This window comes from Protopterus annectens, chromosome 5.part1, assembly GCF_019279795.1.
Source record: "Protopterus annectens isolate FY-2018-M chromosome 5.part1, PAN1.0, whole genome shotgun sequence".
NCBI classification, from domain to species: domain Eukaryota; kingdom Metazoa; phylum Chordata; order Ceratodontiformes; family Protopteridae; genus Protopterus; species Protopterus annectens.
This window is the reverse complement of record NC_056736.1, coordinates 447,976,977-447,995,936: the sequence shown is the minus strand read 5'-3', so window position 1 is coordinate 447,995,936 and position 18,960 is coordinate 447,976,977. Positions and strand designations below refer to the sequence as shown.

The following is an 18,960-nucleotide window of genomic DNA, read 5'->3' as shown; positions in this document are numbered from 1 at the left end:
GGTCACTTTCCAAGCTGTGGCTTGTAGCCTTTTTAGGTGAAGAAGCACTTGTGGCAAAAACTTGAGCAAGCTACAAGACACTGTCAATTTCTGAAAGTTTTACTGGATCCACTTCCACCTCACTGTCTGGAGTTTTCCCCACTCCAACACAGACCATAATACACATCCACTACCCACCTCTGCACTTCACTGAAGACAAGGACCTCTGTGTTCCTCAGAGATAAACCTGTAGTCTGATTGGCTTGGTCTGCAGAGAAGATCTGCCACAAAACCCTTGCTTTGGAATGTTACCCTTGTCTGTTGATGTCTGTTAATGTGTTTGTGTTGGCTGTTAGTTGCAACACCTGACAGTTAAGTTGTAAATTTGGAAAAGCTACACCTCCGAATGCAATATGATGTTGAAACATCTCCTTCAAGTTGATATGTAGATGTTGTAGTCTGGAATAGAGCCCCAAGCTGTATCCACTTTTCATTTAGATAGGCTCCTGAGCTTTTGTGTTGATGTCACAGAGCCCTTGTTTAGGTGTAGAGTCTCTGTCAATTACCACATGTTCCCTTCTGTGCAGGGTATTATTTGAATGGACAGTGTGAATATCCTGGCAGTGTTGCAATATCACATTTTTAGTGTACTATCCTAGTTTTTTGACAGTGCCCATATCTTTTTCTCATATGCAGCATGGTCTCATGCATGCACTTGGAATGGCTTGTGCATATGACCCCTGCAGTCAGCCTGGACTCTTGAAGGGGACATCCTTGAATGAGCAACTGAATGATTCAGACAATTTGATGGGAATGTGGGAAACAATTTTTGTTTGTAAAGGTCAAAACACCATCTGGGATGCTACATTCAGAAGTGGCCACTAGACTGGACTCTATTTCGCCTGTTATTTAGGACTTTACCTTTAGCCACTCGCTATCACATATATATCAAACACTGAAGAAGTTCCTCGTCTCTATTCTGGTTTCGCGAGGCATTTCAGGCAAGTTCGTCAATAGATCTGTCCAAAATTTAGTCTTTAGCCTGAAGAAAGCTATCATCTGTTTCGTGAGGCCTCTGGGAGACCTATCACTAAAGGGCAATGAGCCATGGGGCATAAGAGCAAGACTGATATGAGAGTCCCAGCTCGAAACTGTAGATTTCTCCTGCAACTTAGCCTGATAGGAACATGAAGGTAAGCCTCCTCTGCATCTGCGGATTCCCAGCAGTGAGGCGCGTCAACCTCAACAAGCAGAGCACCCAACAGATGGAACCTCCTGTTGTCCAGATAGATAAATTGAGGATAGATAACCAAAATTGGTCTCCTTGGTCTCCCCTTCTTGGAGATAGGGAACGGCGGAGAATAAAACTGAAGAGGGACTCTGGCAGGCCCCTACTGGATATGGCAGAGAAATTAAGCAGTGTTATGGTTTGTTTTGAGAATTTGTTTGTGCTGAGGAGCGCCTATCATGCCTTGGTAAGGGCGTGCAATGCCTTTGAAAAGAGGGCAAGGTATGGAAATAAAACTTGCCAACTTAATTGTACCTGTAAAATACCCCCAATTTTCTTCCAAAGGCGCCAACCTTTCCTGAGCAAAGCCAACATGGAAAAGGAAGGTCACGCAGACCAAAGAAAGGCTTTGCGGGCCCCGCCTCACCGAAAGGACTGGCCTCCTTGCCCTGAACTCCTGTATTGGTCTGTGAGACCTGAGCAGAGTGCCTGCCTCTGCGCCTCTACCCTACCACATCTAGATCTTCCTGAAGACTGTAAATCATAAGAAGGACACAGGCCCCCTTAGCAGGCCAATTCCTACTAAGCAAAATCGAGACTAAACTTTTCTAGACTTAGCCTTTGTCTCTCTCCACCTCTGCTTTGTCTTTCTTTTTCCACTGCCTCAAAACAACACCCAAACAACACACCAGGAGCACTTAAAAACTCAAAAAATCCATAAAATACTAAATTCAGATAAATTCAGATCCCTCCTCAGGCCTTTGCCTACTTGAAAGATAGACTCTGGCAGCCTGAGGCCCCGACAGCTGAACAACCACAAAACCTAGAAACCATAATTTCATTTTACCCACCTGTTGTGTGTAATAACATGTACCAAATCTTGTAATTTGTCGCCTCCCGCTGAGCATCTATCTTAGATTTCAATTGAGAAAGAAGATAGCTTTGATATTTCAACATGTGAAACTGGCAAATTAAAGCCCAGCTAGCTAAGGGTGAGAAGAAGTAAGAACTTTCTTTTCCCCATCTATCCAAAGCTCTCTCCCTCCATCTGGAGGAACCGGATTTTTTTTACAGAGGGCCTCCCTAGACTCCCTTCCAACAGCTTCCTGGGTCCGGGCCCAAAGGACTCTTATAACAGAGTATTGTAAAAACTGAAAGACTCAAAGTATGGCATGGATAGATTACAAAAACATCAGACAGCATCCCACATTCATGAATAAAGGAGTGCTTACAGATGTACAACAAACATCCTACATTAATTAATTGCATTATACTGGCTGTGAAACAGTGGTGAACCACTTTGCAGTTGAGCCATTTCAAAGGGCAAATTATCCCAGAGATAAAAATTGAAAGGGGGAAAATTCTAGAGTGATTTTTTGTCATCGCTGCTGTGTCTTGCCCTTAACCCATTTATGTGTTTACTTAACAGATTAGGTTACGTTTACAATATGGCTACCAGAAGACTTCTCATCTACTTTGTGTAGGTGACTTAAAACTGTCAGTTCTAAGATGAAGACTTGAAAGCACAACTGAAGTGGTTAAAACTTTCTCAGATGATGCATGAATGACATTTGGTCTTGATAAATGTGCAAAAGCAGTATCTAAGGCAGGAAAGTTTCAGTACAGACATGTCCCTCACCAGGTTAGACAAGGGGAAAGTAAAATGAAGTTTGTCAGGTGCTAGAATCTACCATATCACTCACGTCTCTCAACAGGTACTGTTTATGACTCATAGTCCATGTTGGTGTGGATGACTTGAAACATACCTCTATGGACTATACGAATGTATGTATCTGGAGCTTTTCTCCCCGGCCTCTGCTGAAAATGGACATATATCCAGCTGAACCAGCCTGGTAAACAAATGTAAAATAAAAAATAAATATGAAGAGATGCATGATTGAGCTTGCTGAATGTGTCCCAGGCCTTAAGCAGCATCCTACCATCACTCAAAATGATGCCTTGGTACAAACAGAAAATGATTGACTAACAATTGGGTTAGTTTCTGGTGTCATTCCAAAGGGATCCATTTCCTGACAGCCTGGGAGGACATGACTGACAGACCACGATGCTTTGCCAGAGATGGCCATCAGGCTTCTGGCAAAGGCTCTTGCCTCCCCTATAGTGCCTTTTTTAGGCAAAGTCATGAGGACAAATACCAGCGTAAAAAAAATCTTCTAAACAAAATGTAAAGGTCATGCTGCTAAATGCTACGAGTCTTAACATGAAACTGCACTCATTGCAAGCATTCCTCACCCTGGAAGATGCCCACATTTGTGCAGTCACTGAAACCTAGTTCAAAGCTGCGGAGATCACCCCAGCCTTAACAGGTTACTTGTCCTACCATACTTTCAGACCCCAAACAGAGAGCTACAAAGCCAAAGGAGGTGGTTTCAATATTTATCAAACACACACACCTCCAGGCTGGTCAAACAGTATGACGTGCAGGACACAACTCCAGGTCAGTTAACTATTGACAAAACACCTATTCAAATCACAGCAAGCTACAGACCCCAAACCATGACTCAGGAGGCCCACTCCATATATATGGACCTACTTGAATCCATCACGACTCAACCCTCTACCCTGATCCTGGGTGATTAACTACCCCAACCACAGAGTGGAAGACCTATTCTAGCTCAAACACGAATGCCCAGAGATTCCTCGACTTCATCAATGCCACTGCATTGGATCAGATGGTCGACACCCCCACAAGAGGTGAAAATATCCTGGACCTGGTAATAACCAACATGAGTAGCCACTGTAGCACCCAGTGTCATCCTCCTTGGTAATATCCGAACATAAAGCAATCACTTTCAAAGTCACCATCTCCCCTGACCACCCCACCACCACCCTTGCCAGGGACGAGCAAAAAAACTTTTCCAAAGCTGACTAAAACGACCTGAGAGCAGGTATAACCACTTCACAGCCACCGTCCCTTCAGCTGAATCAAGCAATGATGTCCAAGCCTACAGCAAAAAACTATATGAGCACCTATATAGTTGCATGAACTCAGCAATACCTGACAGAACTAAATCTTCCTCAAGGAAGAGTAAAACCTGTCTGGTGGACAATTAATTCAGAGATCAACTCAATGGCAGATTACTTGAGCAAATCCAAGGCAGACTTATCACAATTGGATGTTCAACAGAAAGATCTTTTATAGATTGTGCATCAGTGGGGGAACTGCCGGATATTTTGCCTCCACTGTACAGATGGATACCTTGTCAATATCTTGGAAGGGAAATTTCCTTTTTGCTTTTTCTCTCCTTTCCCCAAATTTCAAAATGGATTATCAGATTTTGTTGGTGATCCCTACTGGCCCAGACTGTTTTAATTCTCCCATTTATTTTGCCTAACAAAGGGCAATCACCTCACGTTACCCACAGGATAGACATACAACCAAAGGTCTTTGATTTATCCAAACTTGCGAATTCTCAGTTTGATAGACTTGTAAGATCATTTAGGCATATTTTCTGTGAGCATGTGCTACAGCTACAACAGGAGGTTAGAAAACCTACTGCAAGAAAATCTTTTGACACTGAACTGAAAATCTCTTCCAGTTGAAAATATAAGGAGAGGACCTTTTTGATTCATATTTTTCTTATCTTTACATACTTGGGCAAGCTGTTAAACACTGGACATGAAGCTCTCCCTAAAACAGTTTTGTGAGCCATTTCTCCCTGTTCACCTACAGATTCACTTTTTCCAAGAAAACCTATCCCCTTTCTTGGAACTGAACTGTGTACTAAAAAAATGGTCTCCCTGCTTTTTCAAAATTTTATACATGACAGCCTGTTATGTTGGTGGTTTTGACTTCAGATAAGAGTCCGAGCTGCAAGCTCATGTGACTTTTTTTTTTTCTTTTCTGATTTTTGATATGTGTTTTCAGGGGAAAATGATTTCCTCTCTCCATGGAACCTCCTTGTTCCATAACTTCTTTCCTATCCTTTTCTCATCCCATTTATTTTTTGTATTTTGTTCCTTTGATATTTTTATTGTACATATCATTGTATAATGCTATAGTTTACTTAATTTTCGCCATTAATTACTATTTGCTTGACAATGCATTGTATTTCTTACTTTATGTAACCTGGAGCTTTTCTCCTCGGGTCTCGGCGGAAAAAGGGCATGTTGCCCAGCCAGACTAACCCAGTCTCATCCAGTATCTGTCTGCCTGGGATGACTATCGACCACGATTCTTTGCCAGAGATGGCCTGCACCTGTCACCCTTGGGATTCTGGATACTGGCCAAGGCTCTTGCCACCACTACAGTGCAATTTTTTAGGCAAGGTTCAAATGACAAATTCACCACCGTAACAAGTACAAGCAAGCAAAATCTGAGGGTAATGCTACGAGTCTAAACCTCAAAATGTATTCACTCGAAGCACTCTCTAAAATAGAGAACATCGACATCTGTGCAGTGACAGAGATCTGGTTCAAGGCTCCAGAGTGTACCCTTGCATTACCAGCCTATAATTCATACACCTTTCAACCACCTAACCTGGACCAAAACACTAAAGGTGGAGGCGTGTCTATATTCATTATGGATATCCACACCTCCAGGCTAGTTGCTCAGCATAATGCATCCGAGATTATCCAAGTGCAACTAACTCTGGGCAAGACCGCAATACAAATTGCAAATTGCTACAGATCCTCCACCATGCCCCAGGATTCCTACTCCTCATTTCTTGATACACTGGAAAATATTAGGTTTCAACCCAATACCCTAATAATGGGCGATTTCAATTACCCCACCATTAACTGGGAAAACTACTCGTGTACCAACTCTTTTGCTCAAAGTTTTCTGGAATGCATAAATTCCAACATTCTGGATCAACTTATCCACACCCCCACCAGGAGCAGCAATATCCCAGACCTGGTAATTACCACACCAGAGGTCAAGTCCTCGTTGCTCAGATCCGACCACAAGCTAATCAGCCTGGACATCCACATCCTGCCCCCACCCCCCATTAGGGAAACCGCAAAAAAATTCTCCAAAGCCAACTTCACGCTCAAGACAGAAGTGGCAAACTTCACGATACCCATGCAGACGGACAATAGAGGTACAACTGTTGAATCCTACACAAATGCACTTTATAAGCACTTACACGAGTGCATGGATCATGCTATCCTCCAAAAAAAAAAACGAAGCCAATCTGGTGATCCCCTGCCATAAACAAATTCTGCAACAGAAGAAAAACTGTTGCAAAAAAAGAGAAAAATCCCATGACTGGAAGAACTCCCTGGTCAGCCTCAGTAAGAAGCTGAGATCCCTTATAAAATCCTCCAAATCTAGTTATGAAAACAAAATCTCCACTGATTCTAAAGACAACCACAAAGCATTCTATAGCTATGTCAAGAATCTGAATGGCAACACTCAGATCTGCTCTGAGTTACAGCACACTGGCACTAAATATACAGAACCAACTGATATTGCCAACATCATGGCAGATAGGTTCAGTGCTAACTTTACCCTTCCCCCCTCACCGGCTCATCTCAATACCGAAGAATGCAAAGTTCCTGTAATCACAGCTGCACAAGTAAAAACCACACTCTCCAAAGCCAAGAACACAGCATCCATGGGACCTGACAACATCCCAGGCTGCGTTCTACATGAACCATAGAATGAACTGGCACCCCCACCTAAGCACCATGTTCAATCATAGCCTCACCTCAGGCTTTGTGCCCACTGAACGGCGCACAGTGACAGTTATTCCACTCCACAAAGGGGGAGCCACCACAGACCCCAGAAACTACCACCCCATTAGCCTAACGAGCATTGTCTGCAAGGCCATGGAACGCATCTTAATGGAACTTATAAACAAAGACATTGGTAATCTCCAAACTCTGGACCCCACCCAGTTCGGATTTGTAAAAGGCAGATCATGTATCCTAAACCTGAGTGACTTCTTTGAAGCAGTCACCAAAGCCGTAGACGAGTGTAACATGGTTCACACAGCCTATCTAGATCTCACCAAAGCTTTTGACACCATTCCCCACTCTAGAATTATAGATAAGCTCGCTAAACTAGGTATAAATCCCTATGTCACAAGATGGGTTGCCAACTGACTCACTAACATAACCCATACTGTGAAAGTAGCAGACTCCAAATCAGATTTTAGACCAGTGACAAGTGGAGTACCACAGGGTTCAGTCCTGGGTCCTCTCCTGTCTGGTATCTACTTTTCTGAAGTACAGGCTAACACAGAAGGTCTTTGGCTAATGAAGTTCGCAGATGACTGCAAACTAGGAGCCATAACTGAAATTCCCAACAATGTGGACGTCCTACAAAAGGGCCTCACTGAGACAGATGCCTGGTGCCAAAGCCATGGCCTCAAGCTCAATGCCAAACAGTGCACTGTCATCCCCTTTGGTAAAAACTCTGTACCCATGAGCTACCACATAGGTAGCAGTCTAACACAGTGTGATAAGAGACCTTGGGACACAGGTGGACAGTAGTCTCCCCTTTGATAATCACATCACCACAGCAGTCAGGAAATCCTTCTACATGGCACACAATCACAAAAGGTTTCTCATCCAGGAAAAGATAGGTCACTGTTCCTCTACTAGTCACTCATTACACCCATTATAAAGTACAACACCCCTTCTAGTATGTACCTCAAGACATTTACAACAACTGGAAAGGCTGCAGAAATACCTCACAGAGAGGATTACCGGCCTCAAACAGATGCCCTACGCAGACAGTCTTAAATTCCAGCTTTACTCTGTCGCATATCGCCTACTCAGAGGCAATCTCTGCCTAACATACACAGCTATGTCAAACCCAGAGCTGTTGGACATGCTCCACTTAAAGAAATCCCAATCCCTCCGAGCTACATGCTCTAGGGACCTAAACCTTGTCACCACAATAAACAGAACATGCTGGAGGGATAGATTCCTGACCCAGAGACTTCCCATAATCTGGAACAAACTACCTATCTATATCAAAGCTCATTAGCACTCAAGAAAAATCTTAAGGATTGGATGGGAAATAGGAAATTCACTCCTGGGATCACCTCTGTCGCTCTGCTCAACAGGGGCACAGGAAAATAATTTTCTTGAGTGGCGAAAGCCAGGGTACCTTTTTGGCTAGGGCTTCTATAGGCTCTAGGGCTGATAACCTAGTACCTACCTATGAACAAATGTCAAACAGAAAAAAATGGATTCTTTGAAGGCTACATTTCTTTGGCTTTAGCGTGAAAACTAGGAGGAGAAAGAGATCCATAGTGAATAAAAGATTCTATAAATCTTTGTCTTTTCAGGCAGCCTTGATTAGATTATCTAATTAAGGATATACATGGATATCTGGGAGCTTAAAAAAAGTCATCACATTAGCTACGGATTTTGTTAACAGGGCTGCAGAAAAAAATGGGAACACTGAAAATGAAAATTCCCAAAGTGCTAAATTTTTCCCTGTTCCCCAAAAAGACAAAGTTTTTTTATAACATCTTTAATAAATAACAATTTATATAAGCACAAACATTAACAGAAAGAAAATATATGATAATGACATTTTCACTTTTTCTTGCAGTAAACCTGTAACAGAATCCTTTTTAATCTATACACCTAAATATTTCATCTTCCATTCCCACAAATACAGGCACTGCTGGATCACAGTTTAAAGCTAAATGCTTTGTTTTATTTTATCCAAGAAAGCTTGATATTATATCAAAATGTTCAACAGCAGAATGTTATGTTTTTAAATTTAAAATCCAGAAAAAAATAGCTGCAAATAAATAAAGCTCCACTTTACCCCACCATTTACATCCTTGAATTTGAGAATGCCTTTCTTTGCCAATGCCTCTAAATATACAGCAAATAAAAAGTAGGAGAATGCGGCTAGTTTTTTTAGTTTTTCAGGGAAGAACCCACCCACTTCAATTCCTGCTTCTGATCCTTCATACAACTTTCAAATTAATCATGTTAGTCTATCAGGGAATGCAAATTGTTCAGTTAAAAAAAAAAGTTCAAAAATCCCAGCTGACTATCAAATGCCTTGCCGGTTTCAAAACCCACAAACAGCAGCAGCACCTTTTTGCTTTCTACTTCCCTTTAGAGCATCAATCTATTATTATTACCAAATGTTAACCTCTCTTCTACAAAACCAAACTGATGCACATCAGTTGTGGCAACACCCTATATATTCGTTTAGCTAGCATAAACACTTTGTAATCATAGTTGAAAACTGAAATTGGTCTACAAGAAGTTGTATTTAAAGGACCTTTGTGGTGGCAGTACTACTCAAGAGAGCATCTTTCTTCCAAGATGCTAGTGCTATGTTATCCCTATTAGAATAGTTAACGCAAAACCTTCAAGATTATCACATTCATAGTTCCCAACATCCAAACTTCCAGAGGAATACTAGCTGTTATTGGAGAAATCTCCATTGACTGAACCACCATTTTTATCTCATCCCCTCCCATCTTAGCTATTAATTCTCAAACTTCATCTTCCTAAAAGTTTCCATCTATGCCTTCTCTTGGCTTCTCCATTCCTCTAAGGTTATACAGATTTTCAGAAATACCTCTACCTCCTATGGAGTTATTTTTCCGGTTATAGGCTCCGTAAATTTAGCAACATCCCTTTTTATGTTCCATTGCCTAAGTAGTTGCGCTAATGTAATACTTAAAAGCAACATTATCCAAATACTCATATGTTCCTTTAGAACTCAGCAACTGCACCCATTGTTCTGCAAGATTCCCTTTATCTGCAATACATTAATTTTAGATAACCTCTCTAAATAAATCTTATTTCTTTTCCCATCTCTCTCTCAGTTCTACCATATTTTCAAATTCCATTTTATCCCACTCTTCAGTTATCCCTTCTGAAAAAGTGTGACTCTTTCCTAACAACCCTTGAATCGTCTCCATTGCCTATTCCTTAAACTCTTCTTTTTAATACGTAGGATAGAGCCAGAGTTTCATTTACTTCATTACCCTGCACCTTAATTTTAGTCCTTACTAGCACATGGGCTGAAATACTACATGCTTTTTAAAGCTTTCAATTAAATACCCACTCTCCTCTGAAATGTAATCTCTGTGCTAACCCAGTTATTGTATCTTGAGGAATATTTAGTACTTTTGTCAGGACTTCAAAATGAAGAAAGAAAGAGTGTACAATACTTAAGCAACATCAAGCTACAGTCTTAACACACTAAGTCATTCAAAAAAAAACATATGCTGACTGGCAAAATCACAATAAATACTTAAGCAATGACCCATGGCTGGGTGTGGGTAATGCTGGATTTACCTATGGTTGGTGTGGTTTGGTCATGAGGGCGAAGCCAAGTGACCAAACAAAGCCAACCATGGGTAAAATCCAGCATTGCCCACACCCAGCCGTGGGTTATTGCTATTATACAATGACATAATTTAAGAAAAAAAGGCTTACTTTTTTTAAATAATGTTGTATAATGCCTCCGTGCTGCCCTTCTGCATTTTTCCAGTATCCTGGGACATTTTCTGATGTACTGCGCATGGGACTTGGGCTCCCATGCTTACACAGTACATCTGTGCTGTGCAAAGGTAGCAACAGAGAAAGGAAGCCCTCTGTTGCATTTTTTAATTTATTAAGAAAAGAAACCGGGAGACTTAACATTTGGGAGAGATGGGACAAAAGCTAAAGAAACTTAATTATCCTTTTAGTTTTGCAAAATGTACCGGATTATCCTCTATTTTTGTCTGCACCATCTCCCTTGTTCATTTCAGGTCTTCAGTTTTCTTTTTTTGGATAAAAAAAAAGTAAAAAAAAAATGAGGAGATACTAATGGGAAAAAGTCTGGCTGACCAGACCTTCTCCCATTGGTATAGTCTTGGATTTACAATGGGCACGCTGGTTGGGGTGGCCAATTAGCATGCTTGTTTTTGATTAATGGCCAGTCATTGTATAGTGTCATAACAAACATGACAAACAGCAGAATTGTCAAAATTTTGCGCGGTTTCATATCCTTCACTATTCCTTCCCTTAGCCTGTATGTTTAGAGAAGGCTCTTATTTTTCTTGTGTGCTTTTCCCATTCTTTTCTGCTTCTTTCCTTGCCAGCATCAAACATCTGGAGTTGGATCCTCAGGCACTATGCACAGAGGTAAAAGGGGAGGGGCTACGATAGCCTGGGAAAGTTTTAGGAACTGACCTAACAAAGTACCTGCTGGTCTTAGTCCTATGTGAAGGATAAGAAATTATCAGATTCCACAAAGTAATACGCTGCAAAAACATGCCAACTAAAGCCTAGAATGACAAAGGGTCCCCTCTAATGTGGCAATTTATCTGCCCTGCCTGAATCATAGGACATTCATCAGTTCACTGGTTCAGGCCTTTTACCAGCATTCAGAAACGCATCAAAAAGCAATAGATGGTGCAAGTAGATGTGGCTTGCATACTAGGTACATAAGCATGCCTGAAGGGGGTATCAACCTAGTCATGAGGGAAGACTGCCCAGTTCTGAAAAGCCAGGCTGGATGTCTAACCTCAAAATTGAGTCAAAGATTCCCTACAGTAATGTCTGCAACAGTAGCCCACATAAACCTGCATCATCTAGAAACCCACCAAATATGGAATATCCTTATTTCTGAAAGCATAAAGATCATATTATCTGAAACAAAGATCATGGGCAAACTTGCTGGCAAAAGCTGAAGAGGCAGAACTTTTTGCTTCTATTAAGAAATGTGGTACTAAGTAATCTGAAATTCTGTTAAGCGCAACAGAATTAGGAAACCTATGTGCAAAATGTTTAGAGCTTGAGAAAACAGAGGCAGCAAATGTCAGCTAATCAAAATATACAATGGCTAAAATGCATTTCAGTGTCGCCTAGCTTAAAAGACTCCCACATAACTATTTAGAACAACCAGCTTTATGGCATACAGGTATAAACTCTTCTTATAACCCAAGCTCAAACAATGAACTGGACACTTCAGAAGTAAACAGGAGGTGCACTAAACCTGGACTATCATCTCAAGTTGACAGGAAGCCCAGTCTATTACCTTACTGACTTCCAAGAAGAAGCTAGATGAACTTCAGTAGTATACTGGATGGTATTGCACTTTAGCTCACTGCTCTGTTGCTGGATAAACACATCCACAAATCAGTGGCAGGTTACTATGAGCTCTGCCTAGGTGAACACTTCAAGAATGAAGGGAGAGTTGCTAGAAAATTAGTAACACCCCTTCACCCCTATCACTACCTGGATAAAGACCCACCACCAGCAGGATCCTGCCTCTGAGCACTGTTCTTCATGAAATATAAGCAGAATTAAATAAATGCCCCCTAAAGGGCAGGACCATTTCAGCCACAACCTGATGTGCAATGCAGAAATGCATGCATACTGTAAGGGATAAATAAGGCCAGGAAGTTTAAACTGAAAATGAAATGTTGGTTAGCAAAAATAAATCAAGGAAAAAATTGCAAAATATGGAAAGTCACCAAGGAGTAGATAATAAAGACATGAAAGATGTACACTGTTAGAGGGAGAAAAACTAAGGCAATGGACACCCAAAGGTATAAAGCCTATTTCAAAAGAAACAGGAAAACAAAGCATCTTATTTATATGCATACCGTTCTCCATTTTCCAAGTATTCTGAAGAAGTCAGCTCTTCAGACTCTCTGTTCCCAGGGGAATACAGACTGTTACTGTTCAGGTTCTTTAATACCAGCTTCTTTATACTCTTCCTGGGAGCACAAAAAAAAAAACATTTTATGCAGTGAATCAATCAGCACAGAGTTCTGAAATTGAATAAACTATTCTGCCCTCCCTTACAGCACAACAGAATATCCCTACAAGTACCAATACAACAGATTGATTAACTGCTTAATTATTCTATCAGCATGTAAAAAAGAATCAAATTCATAAATGCAAAAATATATCCTGAACTCCATAAAATAGCCACTGTCTGAAAAGGCAAATTTTTAAACTCGTTTTACTTGGCCAAAAACCTGTGCATCAAGAAACAAAGTACAGCTGTAGGAAAACATGCCTACCACAATGGAAGATCTTTGAAATACAACCAGTGTAATAGTAACATTAGGGTTCTCACACCCTCTACTCAGATTCTCCTAGTCTACATTAGCAAAAGCTGTGGGCCTCTTAAATTTCATGAGCAGATCAGCAAAATTTCTTGGTGGTATATACACAGATACGGTTATGTGTGCAACTTCCTTTCATACATTAAGTCAATACTCACATCATTTCTCTAAATAACTATTCATATTAATATATAACCAGACTAGATCAGTAGCAGACTAAAATGTCTTCAGCATAAGAATGTTATTTAAATGACTGTTAGCGTCATGTAACATGATATATGAATGTATATTAAAAGGTAGCAGACTTTATGACTGATTAAAACAGGTAAAATAAAAGCTTAGTTTTGTACACTGGAAAAGCTTTAGCTTCAGCACAAAGATCACTCAAATTTCTCAACTAAATGTGATACAATATGCCATTACACTATTATATACTGACTTCCCTTATTTAAACTTTACTATAAGGTTAACAGATGAGCAAAATCACAGCATGGACACAAACGTAACAAATGAAATTCATCAATGCAAAGTATGTGCTATAACCCTGAAGGAAAGAATAACTGTCACTGTTGTATAAGGTAGATATAGCCAGCGATCTAACCAAAACCTAGGAAGCACATGACATTAAAATGGCAAATATTAAACAAAAGCATAACAGTAATTATCCCATGGAGGAATAGGATCCTTTACTGAAGATCTTAAAAGAAAAGAGCCTTTCAAAAATGCTTTGTAAACCTTAAATAAAGCAATGGAAGTTTGGTCCTTGCCCACATAGATATCTGAAATGGTTAAGTGGACTTCTGACATTTGAAAGACTAGCTCCTTTCTGAAACAATTCTGCACAAAAATCTAAGACAGATGGAAGAAGAGCTAAAAAAGGATTCAGACTTTTGGAAGAATCAGATTTGCCAAACCTTTTACATTTGTTGAGGTAGACCATCCCAGTATTAGGTTTATGCGAAGACAAAATCTGAATGACTAGAGAAGACAGTATGGCATCTCTGGCCACCATTAAAACTGGAGAAACATGTGGTCAGTTTCAGGGGTTTTTACATCTTTGTAGACCTGCATGAGCGGGTGAGAGTCTGGACGTGGGCCCAGCACTCACGGAGGGTGTTTTAGATGAGGCCAGAGAGAAAGAGGGAAAACTCAGCTGGTGCCAAAACAGGGCTTTGCTCTTCACAACTTTCTCAGGAAATGTAATTACAAGGAAGGGTGGAGACGCATAAAGGAGTCCCAAGGGCCAATCATGGACCAGAGTGTCCCTCAACGATTGTACCTATGAAGAAAACAGGTTAAAGTGACAGCTGTGAAAAAAAAAAAAAGACTGTTAGCTCCAGTGACAGAAAATTACTGTTGCCACTGTTTGACTGAGGGAACCATTCATGGAGCAGAAGTAGACCTGCTCAGTTTGTCTGCAAGAATAATGGAAGTCCCCAAGATGTGTTAACAGAAAGCGCCTGGAAGACAGTGACCACTGCAGCACTCTCATGGCTTCCTAGCACAGCATGTACGAACGGGTTTTCCTCCTTGCTTACTTGTATATCAGACTACCACCATGTTGTCCATCTGGATGAATGCCACACCCTCGGGGAGGGAATCCTAACATGCCTGCAATGATAGGAGGTCTGGCCTCATCTCCAAGAGACACTGATGGCTGGCCTCCATTGATGACCATGTACCCTGAACAGTCTTTCAGTTATAATGCCCCCCCCACACACAGAATGGCAGCATCTGTGTTCACAGTGGCTAATCAGCGATGGTAGAGTGGATGGTCTACCCCATGATACAATCTGAGGTCACCTACCAATGAAGGTGTTTCCTGCATACTGGTGTGAGACACACTGGTGCATGAAGAAAGTGAAACATCAAAGACGACTGCATTGAAATTGTCCACTGCAGGATTCTCATGTAAAATATTACCCAAGGTACTAGTGTGATCAATGCGGCCACTGAGCCTAACAGCCAAAGAAAAAGACTTGCTGAGGGACTGAGATAATTATGAAGGATCTCTCACTATCTGATGGAGAAACAGGATTCTGACAGTTTGGTTATCTGAGTAGTTGAATCCAGGCAACATTCTATGAACTCTCATCTGTGCAAGTGTCAGCTGGTCCTTGGTAAGGTTAGCTGTAATTCTTAAGTACACAACCAGATGGAGCAAGAAGTCCCTTAACTGAATTAGCAGGTCCCTGTTCGATGGGGTGAGAAGTCAGTGGTCCAAGTAGAGGAGCACAAGGAAACCTTGCAGCCTGAGATATCTCTGTCCCCAGGGTGTTCACCAAATGCATGGCTGTTGTGGCAGTGTAAGGCAAAAGGGCAGTGTTCTAAATTGAAAAGGAGTGGTTTCCAACCAGAAAGGGAGAATTTTCCTGATCTGCATTGCTATCTTGATGTGATAGCATGCATCCTAAAGATGTACCAAGCATATCCAGTCATCATTCTTCGGAAGAAGTAGAACGGACTGCAACAGAACCATCCAGAACTCTGTTTTACAAACTGGTTGAGATAGCTTAGTCCAGAAAGGGCCTCAAGTTCCCCTGTAATTTTTGGAACCAAAAAGAACCTTGAATAGACTCTGGATACTTGGTGGGACTTCCTGGATGACTTCTAGCAGCTCTGAAACCTCTACTGCTGCGAATCCCATCTGACTGGGTGGAACAGTGGGAATATGCTCGCTATTCTCTGAAGGGGAAACAAAGGGAATGTAGCCTCTGGTAATTATCCTCTGCACCCAAGAATCTGGGGTGATGGTCCACCAGGCTTAAAGGTGCAAGAATAAATTCTCCCCTTGACTAGACCTCTCAACCATACTGAATTCCTCAGTATTTATAGGTTGAGGTCAAAATAATGGGGTGCCACGAATTCCCAAGTGACCCCTTTAAATTTCTGAATTTTTTTGGTTTTTGTGCCAAATCTTTGCTGTCATCACATGCAGGTGCATGCGTAATGAAGTCAGCTTCATGAGCAGACTGCCAGCCTGTCGGAATTCAGCTGAGGGCTTGAGGGGGTATGTACTAATGTGTCTGTGTATTTATGGCAATGTGCACTGCAGGCAAGCCATTCATTACATTACTAGTAAGTGCACTTAGTGCAGTCGGGTTCAAAACTCTCTCAATTATGAGAAAATATATGACAATTCACCACCCAACCCACCTTTGTGTCCGCCTGTGTGTACTCAAGTTAATGTACCTTAATTGCATATGTACATTAAAAATAAAGCAAGGCCCTATGGCTTAAACTCCCGTTTTTGCTGGCAATAAGAAAGTACAGTTGTGTACCTACCATAAATGTAGATGTTAGAGTGTATTCACTGTTGCAGTCATCACGCTTGGGTTATCCTGCTGGCAGACTACCCGCAGTCGGCCAGAATTCCAAAGTCTAGGTCCGGCATTGGTTGCTGTCGCTTCCTCCCGGACGTCAGTGCGCCAGGGGTATAAAAGATGCAGTCGACGCAATTTTCTTTAGTTTTTCTTGCCCCAGATGTCAGGTGCCCCCAAAATAGCTAGGCTGAAAAAATTTTGCCAAAAAGCATGCATGTACTAAAATAAACATTTCCTTAATCTACAGGCAAATACACCACATAGGCAGTATAGAATAGAGAAGTACAGAAAAGTCCCAGCAAAGAAAAGGGGGAGGGTGGATGGGTAACCTGGACTGAAACAGTGAATACACTCGAACATCTACATTTACGGTAGGTACACAACTGTACTATATTCATCGTGTTTCACTGTTGCAGTCATTACACTTGGGTTGAATCCCAAAGCTGAGGTTGGGTGGCTGGGCCTAGACAGGATTAGGTGAGGCTACCAGGCCCAGCAGAACTGCAGTGGCAAAGCCTGCTCTGGATTTAGAGTAGAGTGGTAAGTGGTAGTGCTTGGTGAAAGGGTGCACTGAACTCAAGGTTGCAGCCTCTAAAATGTCTTTGGTTGGTATGCCTCTGAGGAAGGCTGCTGAAGTGGCTGCTGCTCTGGTAGAATGTGGCCTAATACCCTTAGGCACTGGTTTGCCATGTTGTGAATAGCAGAAGCGAATGCAGTGTCCTATCCATTTTGAAACTGTCTGCTTTGAGATATGCTTTCCTTGCGATCCTGCAGCATAAGCTACAAACAGTTGCTCAGTTTTTCTGAGAGCTTTTGTTCTGTCCAAGTAGAATCGTAGCTGTCTATGTCCAACAAGTGCAGAGGCCTCTCCCCTTTATTCTGGGGATTTGGATAAAATGTTGGCAAATGAATGGCTTGGTTAAGAGCCACACTGGATACTACCTTTGGCATGAATGTTGGGTTTGTCCTTAGAGAGACCCTGTCCTAATGAAAAATAATGAAAGGTTCCACTGCCATTAATGCCTGCAACACAGACTGTTCTTGCTGAAGTTATTGCCAGGAAAACAGCAGTTTTCCATAAGAATTTTATATCAGCTGTATTGGCTGGCTCAAAAGGAGGCAGTGTGAGATTTCTGAAAAAAATTGAGGTCCCAAGTAGGTATTGGTGGTCTCCTTGGGGGTCTTATGCTTTTTGCCCCTCTGAGGTACTGTTTCAGTAGTGGATGAGAGAAAATAGGAGGTTCCGTATTGTAATGAGCTGAAATGGCAGAGGCATGGATCTTAAATGATGAGAAGGATAGGCCTTTGTCCAGCATCTCAGTTAGGTATTGTAAAATTTGAGGTATATTTGCAACAAGTGGTTCGAGTCCTTGTGCCTGGTTCCAGGCACAGAATCTCTACCATTTTTCTGCACAAGATTTCCTAGTGCTGGGCCTCCTGCCTTCTAAAATGACATCCATAACAGCTTTAGAGAGAAGTGTGGTCTGAGTGGCTATATTATCTGCCATGCAGCCAGATTTAAGGTTGAGTTGACTGTGCAGAATCTGATTGTTTTGTTGAGTCGGAAGATGTGGAATTTGAGGTAATGGCCAGGCTGGGCTTTGAGACAAGCTCTTTAGTATTGGGTACCAGTGCTGCCGTGGCCAGTCTGGGGCAATCAGGATCATGTTTGGCCACTCGTCTGACTTTTAGGAGCACCCTGGAAAGAAGAGGCAGTGGAGGAAAGGCATAAACTGTCAGGGTTTTCCAGCTGAATGATGGAGCATCCACTTTCCATGCTTGTGAGTGATAAGTTCTTGTGCAGAATTTCTGTAGTTGGTAGTTGTGAGGGGAGGCAAAAAGATCTGTCTCGGCATCCCCATTTCCTTGTTATCATGCTGAAGATTTGTGGATTTAGTTTCCATTCGTGAGGATCCATGAGATTTCTGCTTAGTCTGCCAGTGTATTTTTCGTTCCTGGCAGGAATTGAGCCTACAAATGTACTTGACAGGTCAGTGCTGTGTTCCACAAAGTCATGGCTTGCCTGCAGAGGGGGTAGGAATGTGTGCCCCCTTGCTATGTACCACATAACTGTGGTATTGCCCATCTTGAGTAATAGTTGTCCAAGATGTAGTAGATCCTTAAAGGCTGTCAGGGCATTCTGTACAGCTAGCATCTCTTTTTGATTAATGTGAAGATGCATTTGCTCCTTGGGCCACGTCCCCTGAATACATTTTCCTGCCATGTGTGCCCCCCAGGCGTAATCCGATGCATCTGTTATTGTCTGCCTGGCTGTGGGGTAAGGTGAAAGGCTATCCCTTGTTGTGGTGACAGGCAAGTGCCCACCACCGAAACTCTAATACCCTGCCTGCAACAGGAGTTATTAGTGTTTCCAGGCGGTGGCAATGTTGAGTCCAAACACTTTTTTTAGAAA

The 18,960-nt window shown here is 41.8% G+C and overlaps 1 protein-coding gene across 1 annotated transcript in view; it reads right to left on the bottom strand.

The window, feature by feature from the left end:
- Window positions 1-18,960, bottom strand: part of NUP98 (nucleoporin 98 and 96 precursor) — a 1,998,548-nt gene that overhangs the window by 1,419,491 nt on the left and 560,097 nt on the right. The window contains exon 11 of the mRNA XM_044072823.1: window positions 12,757-12,870. Within this exon, the coding sequence (XP_043928758.1) occupies window positions 12,757-12,870 (114 nt within the window). The remainder of the gene's footprint in view (window positions 1-12,756; window positions 12,871-18,960) is intronic.